Genomic DNA, 18,035 nt, shown 5'->3' with positions numbered 1-18,035 from the left:
CAGGGGACCCATAGGAGGAATAAAGGGCCTGTATTAGGAATAAGGGGTTAAGGGGACCAATAGGAGGAATAAAGGGCCTGTACTAGGAATAAGGGGGTTCAGGAGACCCATAGGAGGAATAAAGGGCCTGTACTAGGAATAAGGGGTTCAGGAGACCCATAGCAGGAATAAAGGGCCTGTACTAGGGATAAGGGGTTCAGGGGACCCATAGGAGGAATAAAGGGCCTGTACTAGGGATAAGGGGTTCAGGGGACCCATAGCAGGAATAAAGGGCCTTTACTAGGGATAAGGGGTTCAGGGGACCCATAGGAGGAATAAAGGGCCTGTACTAGAGAAAAGGGGTTCAGGGGACCCATAGGAGGAATAAAGGGCCTGTACTAGGGATAAGGGGTTCAGGGGACCCATAGGAGGAATAAAGGGCCTGTACTAGGGATAAGGGGTTCAGGGGACCCATAGCAGGAATAAAGGGCCTGTACTAGGAATAAGGGGTTCAGGGGACCCATAGGAGGAATAAAGGGCCTGTACTAGGAATAAGGGGTTCAGGAGACCCATAGGAGGAATAAAGGGCCTGTACTAGGAATAAGGGGTTCAGGAGACCCATAGCAGGAATAAAGGGCCTGTACTAGGAATAAGGGGTTCAGGAGACCCATAGGAGGAATAAAGGGCCTGTACTAGGAATAAGGGGTTAAGGGGACCCATAGGAGGAATAAAGGGCCTGTACTAGGAATAAGGGGTTCAGGAGACCCATAGGAGGAATAAAGGGCCTGTACTAGGAGTAAGGGCTTCAGGAGACCCATAGCAGGAATAAAGGGCCTGTACTAGGAGTAAGGGGTTTGGGGGGGACCCACAGGAGGGATCAAGGGGCGTACCAGGGACAAAGGGCTTGGTGGACCCCACAGGAGGGATCAAGGGGCGTACTAGGAACAAGGGGTTCAGGGGACCCAACAGGAGGTATAAATTGTCTGTACTATGGAAGAGGGGTTTGGGGAACTCCATAGGAGGTATAAAGGGCTTGGATAAGGGGTTTGGGGGACCCCATTGGAGGTATGAAGGGGTTCAGGCCCCCTTAGTGGTATTGATGAAAATATGGACTCCAGCAGTGTTAAGCAGTTCCACATAAACGGCACAAGGCCTGTACTGGGCTTCTCCCAATCCTGTCTCTCTATCTGGGGTGACAGGCACTACAAGTTCCAGGCTTCCCAGCCAGCCCTCCCCCCATAGAGCCCCACCCTGCCCGCTCACCCAGCAGAAGCAGCCGGTGTGTGGCCCGGTACACCTGCTTGTCCTTCTGCAGCTGCTTCTCGATCTTCTTGTTGGCCTCCCGCTGCTGCTTCTCCTCATTGCGCTGGTCCTCCGTCTTACTGTTCCCCAGACAGCCCATCCTCCTCCTCCTCCTTCTTCTTCTCCTCCTCGTGCTGCCAGCCGCCTCTATAGCAACACGCCTCCGAGTCACGGCCTGCACCGAGCTCTCCGCCCCGAGTTTGACCGCTCACCGACACCCGGGGGCCGGCCTGCCCGCTCAGGAAACACCGCAGCCACCGGAGGAGGCAAAACAAACAACTAGGCCGCGGCCCTTGACAAGAGAGAGGGGGGTGGGGGGGTGGGGGGGAAGGGAGGGGTATGCTCCTTTAAATAATAAAAAAAAAATAATAATAATGAAAATCAGAAAAGGCACCCCGATCCGAGCAAAGGCCCCTTTAATTGCCGGTCATGAATGTCAGCTGTGAGGGGGTCACACGCCCCCCAAATCACACATCAGCTCCCCGAAGTGATGAGAGATGTCAGCCTGCCTCCCCCTCTCTTCCTGTCTTAAAATGGTGGCCTGCGATCTCCTCCTTTCCGTGGTGGGGGGCACCTCGATCTTCGTCGGCCGACCAGATTTAGGGGGGGGGGCACGGCGGGTGGAGGTGTTGTCAGTTGGGGGGGCGGCACCGAGCGGGTTAATCAATCGAGGGTCCCCCAAAAATGAGGAGCCCCGGAGCCCCCTGGTGGCCGTGCGATCATCAGAGATTGCGGGGTGACGGGGAGCCGATCCTGATTATTGGGGTGTCCGGCGGGTTCCAGGCCCCCGATCCTGCCAATGTCTGGTCCTCCCCCCTGAGGAGGGGAAGCGGGGTCCCCGGAGCTGTCTTCCTGGGGGGGGGGGAGATTGGGGGGATGTCGGGGTCCCCAGTCCCTTGGCCGGTGAAGGACTGACCGCCGCCGCTGAGTCCTCTCCAGTCCAGTCCAGTCCTCTCCTCCTCCGCCTCCTTCTTCTTCTTCTCCTTCTTGCAGTATTTTGCTCTATTTCTCACGGCTGGGAAATGAGGGCTGAGACTGGGGTGGGGCGGAGAGAAGACCGAGAGCACTCTGGGAGAGGCAGACATTCACATGATGAGCGACGTCAGGAGGGACACACACACCGAGCCCTACCGACCAGCCCACCGGGGACACACACACCGAGCTCTACCGACCAGCCCACCGGGGACACACACACCGAGCCTACCGACCAGCCCACCGGGGACACACACACCGAGCTCTACCGACCAGCCCACCGGGGACACACACACCGAGCTCTACCGACCAGCCCACCGGGGACACACACACCGAGCCTACCGACCAGCCCACCGGGGACACACACACCGAGCTCTACCGACCAGCCCACCGGGGACACACACACACCGAGCTCTACCGACCAGCCCACCGGGGACACACACACACCGAGCCCTACCGACCAGCCCACCGGGGACACACACACCGAGCCTACCGACCAGCCCACCGGGGACACACACACCGAGCTCTACCGACCAGCCCACCGGGGACACACACACCGAGCTCTACCGACCAGCCCACCGGGGACACACACACACCGAGCCCTACCGACCAGCCCACCGGGGACACACACACCGAGCCCTACCGACCAGCCCACCGGGGACACACACACCGAGCTCTACCGACCAGCCCACCGGGGACACACACACCGAGCCTACCGACCAGCCCACCGGGGACACACACACCGAGCTCTACCGACCAGCCCACCGGGGACACACACACCGAGCTCTACCGACCAGCCCACCGGGGACACACACACACCGAGCTCTACCGACCAGCCCACCGGGGACACACACACACCGAGCCCTACCGACCAGCCCACCGGGGACACACACACCGAGCCTACCGACCAGCCCACCGGGGACACACACACCGAGCTCTACCGACCAGCCCACCGGGGACACACACACCGAGCTCTACCGACCAGCCCACCGGGGACACACACACACCGAGCCCTACCGACCAGCCCACCGGGGACACACACACCGAGCCCTACCGACCAGCCCACCGGGGACACACACACCGAGCCCTACCGACCAGCCCACCGGGGACACACACACCGAGCCCTACCGACCAGCCCACCGGGGACACACACACCGAGCCCTACCGACCAGCCCACCGGGGACACACACACCGAGCCCTACCGACCAGCCCACCGGGGACACACACACCGAGCCCTACCGACCAGCCCACCGGGGACACACACACCGAGCCCTACCGACCAGCCCACCGGGGACACACACACACCGAGCCCTACCGACCAGCCCACCGGGGACACACACACACCGAGCCCTACCGACCAGCCCACCGGGGACACACACACCGAGCCCTACCGACCAGCCCACCGGGGACACACACACACCGAGCCCTACCGACCAGCCCACCGGGGACACACACACCGAGCTCTACCGACCAGCCCACCGGGGACACACACACCGAGCCCTACCGACCAGCGCACCGGGGACACACACACACCGAGCCCTACCGACCAGCCCACCGGGACACACACACCGAGCCCTACCGACCAGCCCACCGGGGACACACACACCGAGCCCTACCGACCAGCCCACCGGGGACACACACACACACCGAGCCCTACCGACCAGCCCACCGGGGACACACACACCGAGCCCTACCGACCAGCCCACCGGGGACACACACACCGAGCCCTACCGACCAGCCCACCGGGGACACACACACCGAGCCCTCCCGACGAGCCCACCGGGGACACACACACACCGAGCCCTACCGACGAGCCCACCGGGGACACACACACCGAGCCCTACCGACCAGCCCACCGGGGACACACACCGAGCCCTACCGACCAGCCCACCGGGGACACACACACCGAGCCCTACCGACCAGCCCACCGGGGACACACACACACCGAGCTCTACCGACCAGCCCACCGGGGACACACACCGAGCCCTACCAAGCAGCCCACCGCGGACACACACACACCGAGCCCTACCGACCAGCCCACCGGGGACACACACACACCGAGCCCTACCGACCAGCCCACCGGGGACACACACACCGAGCCCTACCGACCAACCCACCGGGGACACACACACCGAGCCCTACCGACCAGCCCACCGGGGACACACACACCGAGCCCTACCGACCAACCCACCGGGGACACACACACACCGAGCCCTACCGACCAGCCCACCGGGGACACACACACCGAGCCCTACCGACCAGCCCACCGGGGACACACACACCGAGCCCTACCGACCAGCCCACCGGGGACACACACACCGAGCCCTACCGACCAGCCCACCGGGGACACACACACGGAGCTCTACCGACCAGCCCACCGGGGACACACACACGGAGCTCTACCGACCAGCCCACCGGGGACACACACACACCGAGCTCTACCGACCAGCCCACCGGGGACACACACACACCGAGCTCTACCAAGCAGCCCACCGCGGACACACACACACCGAGCCCTACCGACCAGCCCACCGGGGACACACACCGAGCCCTACCGACCAGCCCACCGGGGACACACACCAAGCCCTACCGACCAGCCCACCGGGGACACACATACACAGCGAGCCCTACCGACCAGCCCACCGGGGACACACACACACACCGAGCCCTACCGACCAGCCCACCGTGGACACACACCGAGCCCTACCGACCAGCCCACCAGGGACACACACACACACAGAACCCTACCGACCAGCCCACCGGGGACACACACCGAGCCCTACCGACCAGCCCACCGGGGACACACCGAGCCCTACCGACCAGCCCACCAGGGACACACACACACACAGAACCCTACCGACCAGCCCACCGGGGACACACACCAAGCCCTACCGACCAGCCCACCGGGGACACACACACACCGAACCCTACCGACCAGCCGACCGGGGACACACACACCGAACCCTACCGACCGGCTCACCAGGGACACACACACTGAGCCCTACCGACCAGCCCACCGGGGACACACACCGAGCCCTACCGACCAGCCCACCGGGGGACACACACCGAGCCCTACCGACCAGCCCACCGGGGACACACATACACACCGAGCCCTACCGACCAGCCCACCGGGGACACACACACACCGAGCCCTACAGACCAGCCCACCGGGGACACACACACACACCGAACCCTACCGACCGGCCCACCGGGGACACACACACCGAACCCTACCGACCAGCCCACCGGGGGACACACACCGAACCCTACCGACCAGCCCACCGGGGGACACACACCGAACCCTACCGACCAGCCCACGGGGGGACACACACCGAGCCCTACCGACCAGCCCACCGGGGACACACATACACAACGAGCCCTACCAACCAGCCCACCGGGGACACTCACACACACCGAGCCCTACAGACCAGCCCACCGGGGGGACACACACACCGAACCCTACCGACCGGCCCACCGGGGACACACACACCGAACCCTACCGACTGGCCCACCGGGGACACACACCGAGCCCTACCGACCGGCCCACCGGGGACACACACCGAGCCCTACCGACCGGCCCACCGGGGACACACACCGAGCCCTACCGACCAGCCCACCGGGGACACACACTGAGCCCTACCGACCAGCCCACCGGGGGGACACATACACACCGAGCCCTACCGACCAGCCCACCGGGGAGACACACACCGAGCCCTACCGACCAGCCCACCGGGGAGACACACACCGAGCCCTACCAACCAGCCCACCGGGGACACACACCGAACCCTACCGACCAGCCCACCGGGGGACACACACCGAGCCCTACCGACCAGCCCACCGGACACACACACACCGAACCCTACCGACCAGCCCACCGGGGACACACACACACACCGAACCCTACCGACCTGCCCACCGAGGACACACACACCGAACCCTACCGACCGGCCCACCGGGTACACACACACTGAGCCCTACCGACCAGCCCACCGTGGGGGTGAACCACACTGTGAGCCCTACCGACCAGCCCACCGGACACACACACACATACCGAGCCCTATGGACCAGCCCACCAGGGAGGGGGGGACACAGAGCTGGGACCCCCACGACTATACACACCCAGAGTCTGCAGAGCTGGGACCCCCACGACTATACACACCCAGAGTCTGCAGAGCTGGGACCCCCACGACTATACACACCCAGAGTCTGCAGAGCTGGGACCCCCACGACTATACACACCCAGAGTCTGCAGAGCTGGGACTCCCACTACTACAGTGGGTACGGAAAGTATTCAAACCCCCTTAAATTTTTCACTCTTTGTTATATTGCAGCCATTTGCTAAAATCATTTAAGTTCATTCTTCTTCCTCATGAATGTACACACAGCTCCCCATATTGACGGAAAAACACAGAATTGTTGCAGATTTATTAAAAAAGAAAAACTGAAATATCACATGGTCCTAAGTATTTAGACCCTTTGCTGTGACACTCATATTTAACTCAGGTGCTTTCCATTTCTTCTGATCATCCTTGAGATGGTTCTACACCTTCATATGAGTCCAGCTGTGTTTGATTATACTGATTGGACTTGATTAGGAAAGTCACACACCTGTCTATATAAGACCTTCCAGATCACAATGCATGGCAGAGCAAATGAGAATCATGAGGTCAAAGGAACTGCCTGAAGAGCTCAGAGACATAATTGTGGCAAGGCACAGATCTGGCCAAGGTTACAAAAAGATTTCTGCTGCACTTAAGGTTCCTAAGAGCACAGTGGCCTCCATAATCCTCAAATGGAAGACGTTTGGGACGACCAGAACCCTTCCTAGAGCTGGCCGTCCGGCCAAACTGAGCTATCGGGTGGAGAAGAGCCTTGGTGAGAGAGGTAAAGAAGAACCCAAAGATCACTGTGGCTGAGCTCCAGAGATGCAGTCAGGAGATGGGAGAAAGTTGTAGAAAGTCAACCATCACTGCTGCCCTCCACCAGTCAGGGCTTTATGGCAGAGTGGCCCGACGGAAGCCTCTCCTCAGTGTAAGACACATGAAAGCCCGCATGGAGTTTGCTAAAAAAACACCTGAAGGACTCCAAGATGGTGAGAAATAAGATTCTCTGGTCTGATGAGACCAAAATAGAACTTTTTGGCCTTAATTCTAAGCGGTATGTGTGGAGAAAACCAGGCATTGCTCATCACCTGTCCAATACAGTCCCAACAGTGAAGCATGGTGGTGGCAGCATCATGCTGTGGGGGTGTTTTTCAGCTGCAGGGACAGGACGACTGGTTGCAATCGAGGGAAAGATGAATACGGCCAAGTACAGGGATATCCTGGACAAAAACCTTCTCCAGAGTGCTCTGGACCTCAGACTGGGCCGAAGGTTTACCTTCCAACAAGACAATGACCCTAAGCACACAGCTAAAATAACGAAGGAGTGGCTTCACAACAACAATTTAGTGACTGTTCTTGAATGGCCCAGCCAGAGCCCTGACTTAAACCCAATTGAGCATCTCTGGAGAGACCTAAAAATGGCTGTCCACCAACGTTTACCATCCAACCTGACAGAACTGGAGAGGATCTGCAAGGAGGAATGGCAGAGGATGGATCCTCAAATCCAGGTGTGAAAGACTTGTTGCATCTTTCCCAAAAAGACTCCTGGCTGTATTAGATCAAAAGGGGGCTTCTACTAAATACTGAGCAAAGGGTCTGAATACTTAGGACCATGTGATATTTCAGTTTTTCTTTTTTAATAAATCTGCAACAATTCTGTGTTTTTCTGTCAGTATGGGGTGCTATGTGTACATTCATGAGGAAGAAGAATGAACTTAAATGATTTTAGCAAATGGCTGCAATATAACAAAGAGTGAAAAATTTAAGGGGGTCTGAATACTTTCTGTACCCACTGTATACACACCCAGAGTCGAGTCTGAAGAGCCAGGACTCCACTACTATACACACCGACAGTCTGCAGAGCCAGGACCCCCACTACTATATACCCTCAGAGCCAGGACCGCCCCCCTCCCCCAAACACTGGGAGGACACCCCACAATTATATATGCCAAGACCCTTCAGAGACCCCTCCCCCCCCCCCCCCCCCCACACACACACACACACACACAGAGGACGCCCCTGCTATCCGCTACAATATACCATGAAAGCTTGTTGAGAACACAAGGAGGATCTCTATTAGATACACCCCCCAAACACAGAGAGGACCCCCACCTCCAATATACACACAAGGACACAGGGGAACCCCCCCCCTACCACTACTATATACACAGCCTGCAAAGCTGGGACCCCCCCTACTCTAACTACTATACAGAGACCAGGCCCCCACTACTATATACACTGAGAGCCAGGCTCCTACCCCCAGATACAGAGGACACCCCACTACCATAATACACCAAGAGCTTGCAGAGCCCCCCCCCCCCCCCCGCTACTATATACAGGGAGTGCAGAATTATTAGGCAAATCAGTATTTTTGAGGATTAATTTTATTATTGAACAACAACCATGTTCTCAATGAACCCAAAAAACTCATTAATATCAAAGCTGACTATTTTTGGAAGTAGTTTTTAGTTTGTTTTTAGTTTTAGCTATTTTAGGGGGATATCTGTGTGTGCAGGTGACTATTACTGAGCATAATTATTAGGCAACTTAACAAAAATCAAATATACAGTATACCCATTTCAATTATTTTTTTTACCAGTGAAACCAATATAACATCTCAACATTCACAAATATACATTTCTTTCTGACATTCCAAAACAAATCAGTGACCAATATAGCCACCTTTCTTTGCAAGGACACTCAAAAGCCTGCCATCCATGGATTCTGTCAGTGTTTTGATCTGTTCACCATCAACATTGCGTGCAGCAGCAACCACAGCCTCCCAGACACTGTTCAGAGAGGTGTACTGTTTTCCCTCCTTGTAAATCTCACATTTGATGATGGACCACAGGTTCTCAATGGGGTTCAGATCAGGTGAACAAGGAGGCCATGTCATTAGCTTTTCTTCTTTTATACCCTTTCTTGCCAGCCACGCTGCGGAGTACTTGGACGCGTGTGATGGAGCATTGTCCTGCATGAAAATCATGTTTTTCTTGAAGGATGCAGACTTCTTCCTGTACCACTGCTTGAAGAAGTTGTCTTCCAGAAACTGGCAGTAGGACTGGGAGTTGAGCTTGACTCCATCCTCAACCTGAAAAGGCCCCACAAGCTCATCTTTGATGATACCAGCCCAAACCAGTACTCCACCTCCACCATGCTGGCCTCTGAGTCGGACTGGAGCTCTCTGCCCTTTACCAATCCAGCCACGGGCCCATCCATCTGGCCCATCAAGACTCACTCTCATTTCATCAGTCCATAAACCCTTTGAAAAATCAGTCTTGAGATATTTCTTGGCCCAGTCTTGACGTTTCAGCTTGTGTGTCTTGTTCAGTGGTGGTCGTCTTTCAGCCTTTCTTACCTAGGCCATGTCTCTGAGTATTGCACACCTTGTGCTTTTGGGCACTCCAGTGATGTTGCAGCTCTGAAATATGGCCAAACTGGTGGCATCTTGGCAGCTGCACGCTTGACTTTTCTCAGTTCATGGGCTGTTATTTTGCGCCTTGGTTTTTCCACACGCTTCTTGCGACCCTGTTGACTATTTTGAATGAAATGCTTGATTGTTCGATGATCACGCTTCAGAAGCTTTGCAATTTTAAGAGTGCTGCATCCCTCTGCAAGATATCTCACTATTTTTGACTTTTCTGAGCCTGTCAAGTCCTTCTTTTGACCCATTTTGCCCAAGGAAAGGAAGTTGCCCAATAATTATGCACACCTGATATAGGGTGTTGATGTCATTAGACCACACCCCTTCTCATTACAGAGATGCACATCACCTAATATGCTTAATTGGTAGTAGGCTTTCGAGCCTATACAGCTTGGAGTAAGACAACATGCATAAAGAGGATGATGTGGTCAAAATACTCATTTGCCTAATAATTCTGCACTCCCTGTACATTGAAAGCTTGCAGAGCTAGGCCCCTACCCCCCCCCCCCCACATACACAGAGGGCACCCCACTACTATAATACACCAAGAGCCTGCACCACTCAAACACAAAAAGAGCCACCCTCCACTCTACACACCAAGAGTCTGGACCTGCCAGGCAGAGAGTCCCCCCCCACTACTATACCAACCCAGAGAGATGACACCTGCTATATACACCAAAGGTTTGGACTCCCAAAAACAAATAAAATCTTCCCCTCCACTATATACATTGAGTCCCCCCGCAAACAGAGAGAGAACACCCAATACTATATACAGAGCGAGAACCTGCAGAGAGGACCCCCCCCCCCCACTACAATATACACCGACACCCTGCAGAGCCGTGACCCCCTAAAACTTTATACACTGAGAGCCTGCTCCACTCCAACACAGAGATAATCATCTTATTTAAATACACAGAGAGTCTGGACCCCCCCAGACACAGAGAAGCCCTCTGAATTACTATATACACCCAAAGCCTAGCTACCTAGAATCTGCTACACCTACCTAGAATCTGCATGCACAGAACTCAGATTACATACACCAAGAGGCAGGAACCCCCCACTACACACTGGCGAGACAGGGCTCCACACAAACACGCGATATACACCGATGTATAAGAGACTGGACCCCCCTTCCCTCCCCATTATATACAACATACTTTATACATCAACAGCCTGCAGATAAGATTACTGCTGTCAGTGTCCCCTTCCTTTATTCTATCCACAATGAAAACAAAAAAAAAGAAAATATACAGTATTTCACAAAAGTGAGTACACCCCTAAGTGAACATGTCCAAACTGGGCCCAAAGTGTCAATATTTTGTGTGGCCACCATTATTTCCCAGCGCTGTCTTAACCCTCTTAAGCATTGAGTTCACCAGCGCTTCACAGGTTGCCACTGGAGTCCTCCTCCACAACAACATCACAGAGCTGGTTTATGTTAGAGACCTTGCATTTGAGGCCATCTTTATGTAGAGCAACAATTCTTTTTTAGATCTTTAGAGACTTCTTTGCCATGAGGTGCCATGTTGAACTTCCAGTGACCAATATGAGAGAGTGAGAGCAATAACGCCAAATTTAACACATCTGCTCCCAATTCACACCTGAGACCTTGTAACACTAACAAGTCACATGAAACTGGGGAGGGGAAATGGTTAATTGGGCCCAATTTGGACATTTTCACTTAGGGGTGTACTCACTTTTGTTGCCAGCGGTTTAGACATTAATGGCTGTGTGTTGAGTTATTTTGAGGGGGACAGCAAATTTACACTGTTCTACAAGCTGTACACTTACTACTTTACATTGTAGCAAAGTGTAATTTCTTCAGTGTTGTCACATGAGATATAATAAAATGATGTGTGTGTATATCTATCTATCTATCTATCTATCTATCTATCTATCTATCTATCTATATATATATATATAGATATATACACACACACATCACATGCCCGATGAACATGGCATTGAAATGTTGCGCTGATGCTACAGATCCACAGTGTGCTGGTGATATACTGTTTGTATACAGTTATGGGATTCATTCCATATTTAGCAGGAAGTTGCATCAATCTGGGTCTAGTGTGGATTGCATACATACAGACCCCATAATATAAACACAGAACCCCCCCAGTAGAAATTACAAGGACCCGGCTATAGGTTTACACTGCATTGACGTTGGAGAAGTAAAGAAATGCTTCCTGAATGCTCAGCCCTAGGCCATTTCATTGTCTGTAGAGCATTTGGTGAGAGTTTTTCTGACGTTTGATAAAGCCTACCAACACTCACCAAAAAAGGGAAGGGATGTGAAATTTACTCTCCCACCCTTCATCTACCAGAAAGTGTAAGATCAAGCAGCCCAAGCTACAGGAAGGGGATATGTGTTAGAGTCCAATAGGGCTATTGAGACTAGTGCCATGCATAGGGTCTCCCCTCATGGATCTCCAAGTCAATTACAGTAACAAAAGACTTTTAAAAGAGAAGTATGTCATTGTTTTTTTTTTGAGAATTATACTTACTTAGGTGGATGCAGCATCGATCCAATGCTTCATCTGTCCTCTGTCGCCTCTACACTGTGAACCGAGGGATTGAACACCGCTGATTGCTCGGTTCTGACAGCTCCCTAAACAGAAAGCTGCTGTCAGTCAGCAGCTCTCTGCTCTGCCCCTCCTAGCTAATTGGAGCGCTTGGCTGTGGAGGAGCATAGAGCGGCTGGCTCAGGCTCTCAGCAGCTCGCTGAGAGCCTGAGCCGGGTATCCGTCCAGGCACCTGGCGGATCCCGACTTCCATTGTCATGATGACACGGTGCCTGGACTGACATCTGTGAATTCAGAACCCCTCTCTATTGAAAACGGATCACAAGAGTGCAGAATGCACTTCACTCCTGTGATTCATAGGAGATGTACAGCCAAACCAGCTTTGGCTGTACATCTCCTTTAAAAGCTATCACAATGCCTGTTTGCACACTGTGATTTATAAGCATTTGACCAAGGTTCTGATTGGCTTTTAGTCAGCTCCAACTACTTTACTAAGGCAGCACCAAAAATAAGGGAGCTTACCGGATCAAGTGGACCCAATTGGCATATGCCGCATGGATCTATAAAAGCAAGGGTGTATATACACCGGGGGGGGGGGGGTTGTGTCTCCCACCACTATCCACGAACAATTAAAGGGAAACTCAACCTCCACCTTTAATTGAACGCCTTAGTAGAGGGTCACCAACATCACAGTGAGGCATGGAATAATTTCTTCTCTTGTAACACTCGATTAGTATAACATCCAAAAAGGAAAGACCAGAAACCTCCACGTAGTGTAAAACCGTACTGTAAAGGGGTTTATTAAAAATTCAGAACACTTAATTTCAGCAGATAAAAAAGCACTTTCAAGATATCTTTCTGTAAACAGCTTAAGAACGCCATGGCATAAACAGGACTCGCTCAGACGCATTTCGTCTACTTAGACATCCTCTGAGGTGTGTCTTGTACATCTGTAGCATGCTGGGCCTGCAGAAAGCAGGCACACAGATACCATAATAGATATACACCCCCTAAATGCAGTAAGAAGATATGGCCCACCCTGAGAACAGGGAGCTTAAATGATGAGGGAACTGTGTGGATAACTACGGTAAACAATTATACATATTGACTCAACATAGACAGTGGGGTTGACTTACAAAACTGGAGAGTGCAAAATTTGGTGCAGCTGTGCATAGTAGGCAATCAGCTTCTAGCTTAAGGGCTCTTTCACACGGGCGATCTGATCAGATCCGCCTGTCAGTTTTTTAGGCGGATCTGATCGGATCCTCCATGCAGCTCTATGGGGCAGCGGATGTCAGCGGAGACACCTCCGCTGAGACCCGCTGCCATCCGTATCCGATCCTGTCCGTGAAATCTGGACGGATGGAAACCCTATTTTTCCATCTGTTCAGGGATCGGATGAGAGCAGACAGAAGGTCCGTTCTCATCCAATCCCCCAGAGAGCAGCGGGGGCTGTGACACCTCCCTCTCCGCACTGCAAGCGGAGACGGAGCTGTCATTCGCCGGCTCAGCGGGGATCGGCGGATCGATCCCCGCTGAGCAGCACGGATCCACCTACGGAGGCGGACCGTGTGAAAGAGCCCTTAGATTGTTCAGTTAAAGCAGAGGTAAACCCATCCATTTAACAGTTTACCATTGGTTGTGCTCTTCAGCCAGACTGAAGTTATCTAGCGGGTCTTAATTTTCTGACTAAAGTTCCACTTTAGGCTTTGACAAAAAAAAAACTGGAAGCTGATTGGTTTCTATTCACAGCTTCACCCGAATGTATTGGGCAGTGTAGGGAATGAATAAAACTACTGTGATTTTTTTTTTTTTTTGCAGCTATATGTGCCTTATTGGAGGGGAAATTATATTAAAATAATTATAAGGGGACTATTTTTTTTTATTACAATAGCAAACATGTTATACTTACCTGCTCGGTGCAATGATTTTGCACAGAGCAGCCCTGATCCCCCTCTTCTCGGGTCCCTTGCCAGCGCTATGGGCTCCTCCCCCTTGCCAAATTCTCCCATGGCAAGCCTCTTGCTATAGGGGCACTTATGCGTGCTCGCTCCCGAGCAGTCTCTGTGTGTCTATAAGACACAGAGCACAGCTCGGCCCTGCCCCCTTCTCCCCCCTCACTGGCTGTGATTGACAGCAGCAGGAGCCAATGGCTTCCACTGCTGTTACAGCCAATGAGGAGTGAGCCAAGAGATCCTCTGTTCTGGTGTACACCACTGGGTCAAGATCAGGGTCAAGCAGTGATCAGTGGTGAGCTGTGTCCCTCGGATACAGCGCATTACTGATCATGGCAAAGAGCCAATGACTTTGGCTCTTTACCATGTGATCAGCTGTGTCCAATTACAGCTGATCATATGCAAACAAATGGCATTTATCTGCATTTCCTTTCCTCAGCGCTGTCACTGTCTGAGAAAAGGAAAGCTTATAACCGGCTTTCCTATGACCGGGACATTTTACACTGATTATCAGTGCAGTATATCAGTGTAGCCTCATCAGTGCAGCTTATCAATGCAGCCTACCAGTGCAGCCTCACCAGGACACATCAGTGCACAAGAAAAATTACTTTTTTTGCAAAATGTTATAACAGAAACAAAGAAAAAAGTTATTTTTTTAATTTTGGTCTTTTTTTTTTCATTTGTTTTGCAAAAAATAAAAATTCAGTGGTGAATAAATACCATAAAAAAAATGATAACATTTCATTTGAGTACAGCATTGCATGACCGAGCAATCATCATTCAAAGTGTGAGAGCACTGAAAGCTTAAAATTAACCTGGAAAGGAAGGGGTTGAAAGTGCCCGGTATTGAAGTGGTTAAAAAGGTTGTGAAGAGGCATTGTATCCCCTCATCACCGCCTGTTTTAACCCCCCCCCCCCCCCCCAATTACCAGACAATCACGGTGCAACAAGTTTTTTTTATGGAATTAGAATTTCACAGTCACAAACATTCACACTTTTTAATAAGTATTTATGACACATAAGTCACAGGACAAGTGTATGAAAGAGCAATACAAGTAAAGATTTGTGTATACTGTTTTCAAAACTGGATTGAGGGCTCTTTCACACAGTGGAGTCCATCGGACGGACTCCGTTTATCTCAGCGGGGGATCGATCCGCCGATCCCCCGCTGAGCAGGATGACAGCTGTTCTCCGCAGTGTGTGTGGAGACACAGCTGTCAGTTCCCCATACATCTCTATGGGGGAATCGGATGGGAACGGACCGTCGGTACGTTCTCATCCGATCCGCTGGACGGATGGAAAATAGGGTTTCCATCCATCCAGATTTAACGGATGGGATGTCAGCGGACATGTCTCCACTGACATCTGATGCCCCATAGAGATGCATGTGTCTGCCTGTGTGAAAGAGCCCTTATAAGTAAATTCTAGTACAGTAAACCCCCGCTCCATCGCGGTTCAGTTTTTGCGGTCCCGGTATATTGCGTTTTTTTTTGTAATGTTATTTTACTATATAAATCATTAAAAATGAAATATTTTTGTGTTTTTCATAGCTCTTGCTATGTCTCTCAGTATCTTTTATGTGTTTAAATGAGTTTCTATTGTTTGTTTTAAAAGTGTTGTTTAAAGACCTTAAAATGCTTTTACACGTACAGTGACAGTAAAAAAAACATGCCTACAATGCATTTTAATAGGGTTTTTCTATTTCGCGGGGTTGGGTCCGGAACGTAACCTTCGCAATGGAGGGGGGTTTACTGTATATCCACTACAACCCTATTGTCTGATGAATATATGACCTACATATAAATATACATGTACTTCTAAATATGCAATATACTTATAAATTTATATAAACTTTGCATTATTCTTTTGTTAAATTTGTAAACAATAAAATAAACCAGTTTAATACATCTGGGAATCAAATTTAAATAACACATTTGGAGGAAAATTTTAAAGTACTTCAAATGAAATTAGTTGAGCCAATGATGGCATCATTGATTGCTGTGACCAAAGATCTTTCAGGAATTCGTACGAACGCCCCTTTCACACATGCTGTCCGTTTTTCATCCATCCGTTGACGTATGAAAAACGGACATCAGTGCATCTCTATGTAAAAATGGATGACAACGGATGATCATCTGTTAACATCCGTTTTCATCCGAATGCCCTATTTTTTATCCGTCAAAAAAACGGATCGGATGACAACGGATGAACAAAGGATGACAACGGATGAACAAAGGATGACAACGGATGAAAAACAGATAACAACTGATGAAAAACGGATGACAACTGATGAAAAAGGGATGGAAAACTGATACATTTTGACGTGACTGAACTGAAGAACTGAATGGACCATATGTGTGAAAGGGGCCTAAAGCCCCGTACACACGTAGCGATTGACGGCCGTAAATATTCGGCCGCCAAACGATCGGCCGATTGTCGGCTTGTTAGTATGATGCTTCCGACAACTGACAGCGACTTTTCGGCCGAACAGAATCTGTTGTGCAGGCATTAAAATTTTTGTTGGCCAACACCAGAACGGCCGATTGTTCGCCAGTCAGTACAGATTTCGGCTGACAGACAGCAGATTAGCAAGACTGGGCATGCTCAGAGAAGAAAAAACACACGGAAAGTTAACCATCACATGACATCACTTCTGCAGTCGGCTGTTGTTGGCCGACAAAATTCATGTGCAGTCTTTTGCAGTTTTCAGCCGACAGGACAGCACCAGACAAAAGACGGCCGATTGTTCGGCCGACATTCGGTACGTGTGTACGGGGCTTAAGTCCCCTTTCATACTTGTGCGACTTGTCCTGTGACTTGGGACTGCAAAGAGTGATTTCTAATGAATACTGTTCATATCTGTGTGACTTCAAAGTAGTCCCTGCACTACTTTGGTCCGACTTTTATGCGTTTACACATCAACATTACACAGGCATTGCTTCAAGTCCAGTCATACTGTAAAATCGTGCGACTTTTAGATTGCACAAGTGTGAAAGGGGCCCTAAATGAAAATATCTAACCGACTTTAGCCCTTTCATACTCCTAACAGAAAAAAAAAATGTTTGGGCTTTTCATACAAGTTTCTAAAGGAAATTTGTACTGAGGAAGGCTGCCATTGTTGACCTCCCATCCTAAAACGCATTACACTGGTCCAATGCCATCAATACTTTTTCAGTGAGTGATCTGGAATAAATATGCTGTTCAGGATTTCACACTTCAATTTTGATTTTCATGCTTGTTTCTGGTAAGCATTTACAGTAACACATAAAAGGGCTTATAAAAGGGTTAATGGCAGCAAAAAAACTGGATGAATGTATTGGCAGCTCATTTACAGGCATTATTTAGCAAACAGATATGTGGGACCCCGGGAGGCCTCTCACTGTAATTGGCAGGTGAATTGTTCTTAAGCACAGCCCCAAGCGGAATTATGTAACCACCAGGTGTGTCAGCAAAAGCCCACAGGACAGGCAGCTCCTAAAGCTCAGGGATAACCTCAAAGCTCATATGAGCAAGGCCTGTTACTTTCTATCCGTACAGCAAACACCACAGCAAGTGGCTTTGGGATTTCTGTGGGAGGTCGTTTGGGAGGAAACTGTAACCAGGCTCGTAAACAATAATTGATAAAATGCAAATTGTCCCAATGGATGGCGGCTTGTTTTACTAATGGCTCATTTGCAGAACTTTCCTTGGTTCCTCTTGGGTTGCAGAATAGTTCAGAATCATAGCAATGCACGTGGGATGCCAGTCTACCTACCTCAATTATAGCTAA

At 51.3% G+C, this 18,035-nt stretch overlaps 1 protein-coding gene across 2 annotated transcripts in view; it reads right to left on the bottom strand.

Annotated features, from left to right (window-relative positions):
* GNAS (GNAS complex locus) overlaps nucleotides 1-18,035 on the bottom strand; it is a 385,873-nt gene that overhangs the window by 208,916 nt on the left and 158,922 nt on the right. Inside the window, exon 1 of one of the 2 annotated variants that reach the window (XM_082271590.1) lies at nucleotides 1,243-1,616. The exons of the other annotated variant lie outside the window; for it this stretch is intronic. Within the exon in view, the coding sequence (XP_082127716.1) occupies nucleotides 1,243-1,381 (139 nt within the window). The 5' untranslated portion in view covers nucleotides 1,382-1,616. Of the gene's footprint in view, nucleotides 1-1,242; nucleotides 1,617-18,035 lie in introns of those variants that run through there. 2 annotated transcript variants of the gene reach the window in all.

The sequence above is a fragment of the Pelophylax lessonae genome (assembly GCF_965119305.1).
Source record: "Pelophylax lessonae genome assembly, chromosome: 11".
Lineage (NCBI taxonomy): Eukaryota > Metazoa > Chordata > Amphibia > Anura > Ranidae > Pelophylax > Pelophylax lessonae.
The sequence above is the reverse complement of the archived record's forward strand: the minus strand, read 5'-3'. Positions and strand labels throughout refer to the sequence as shown.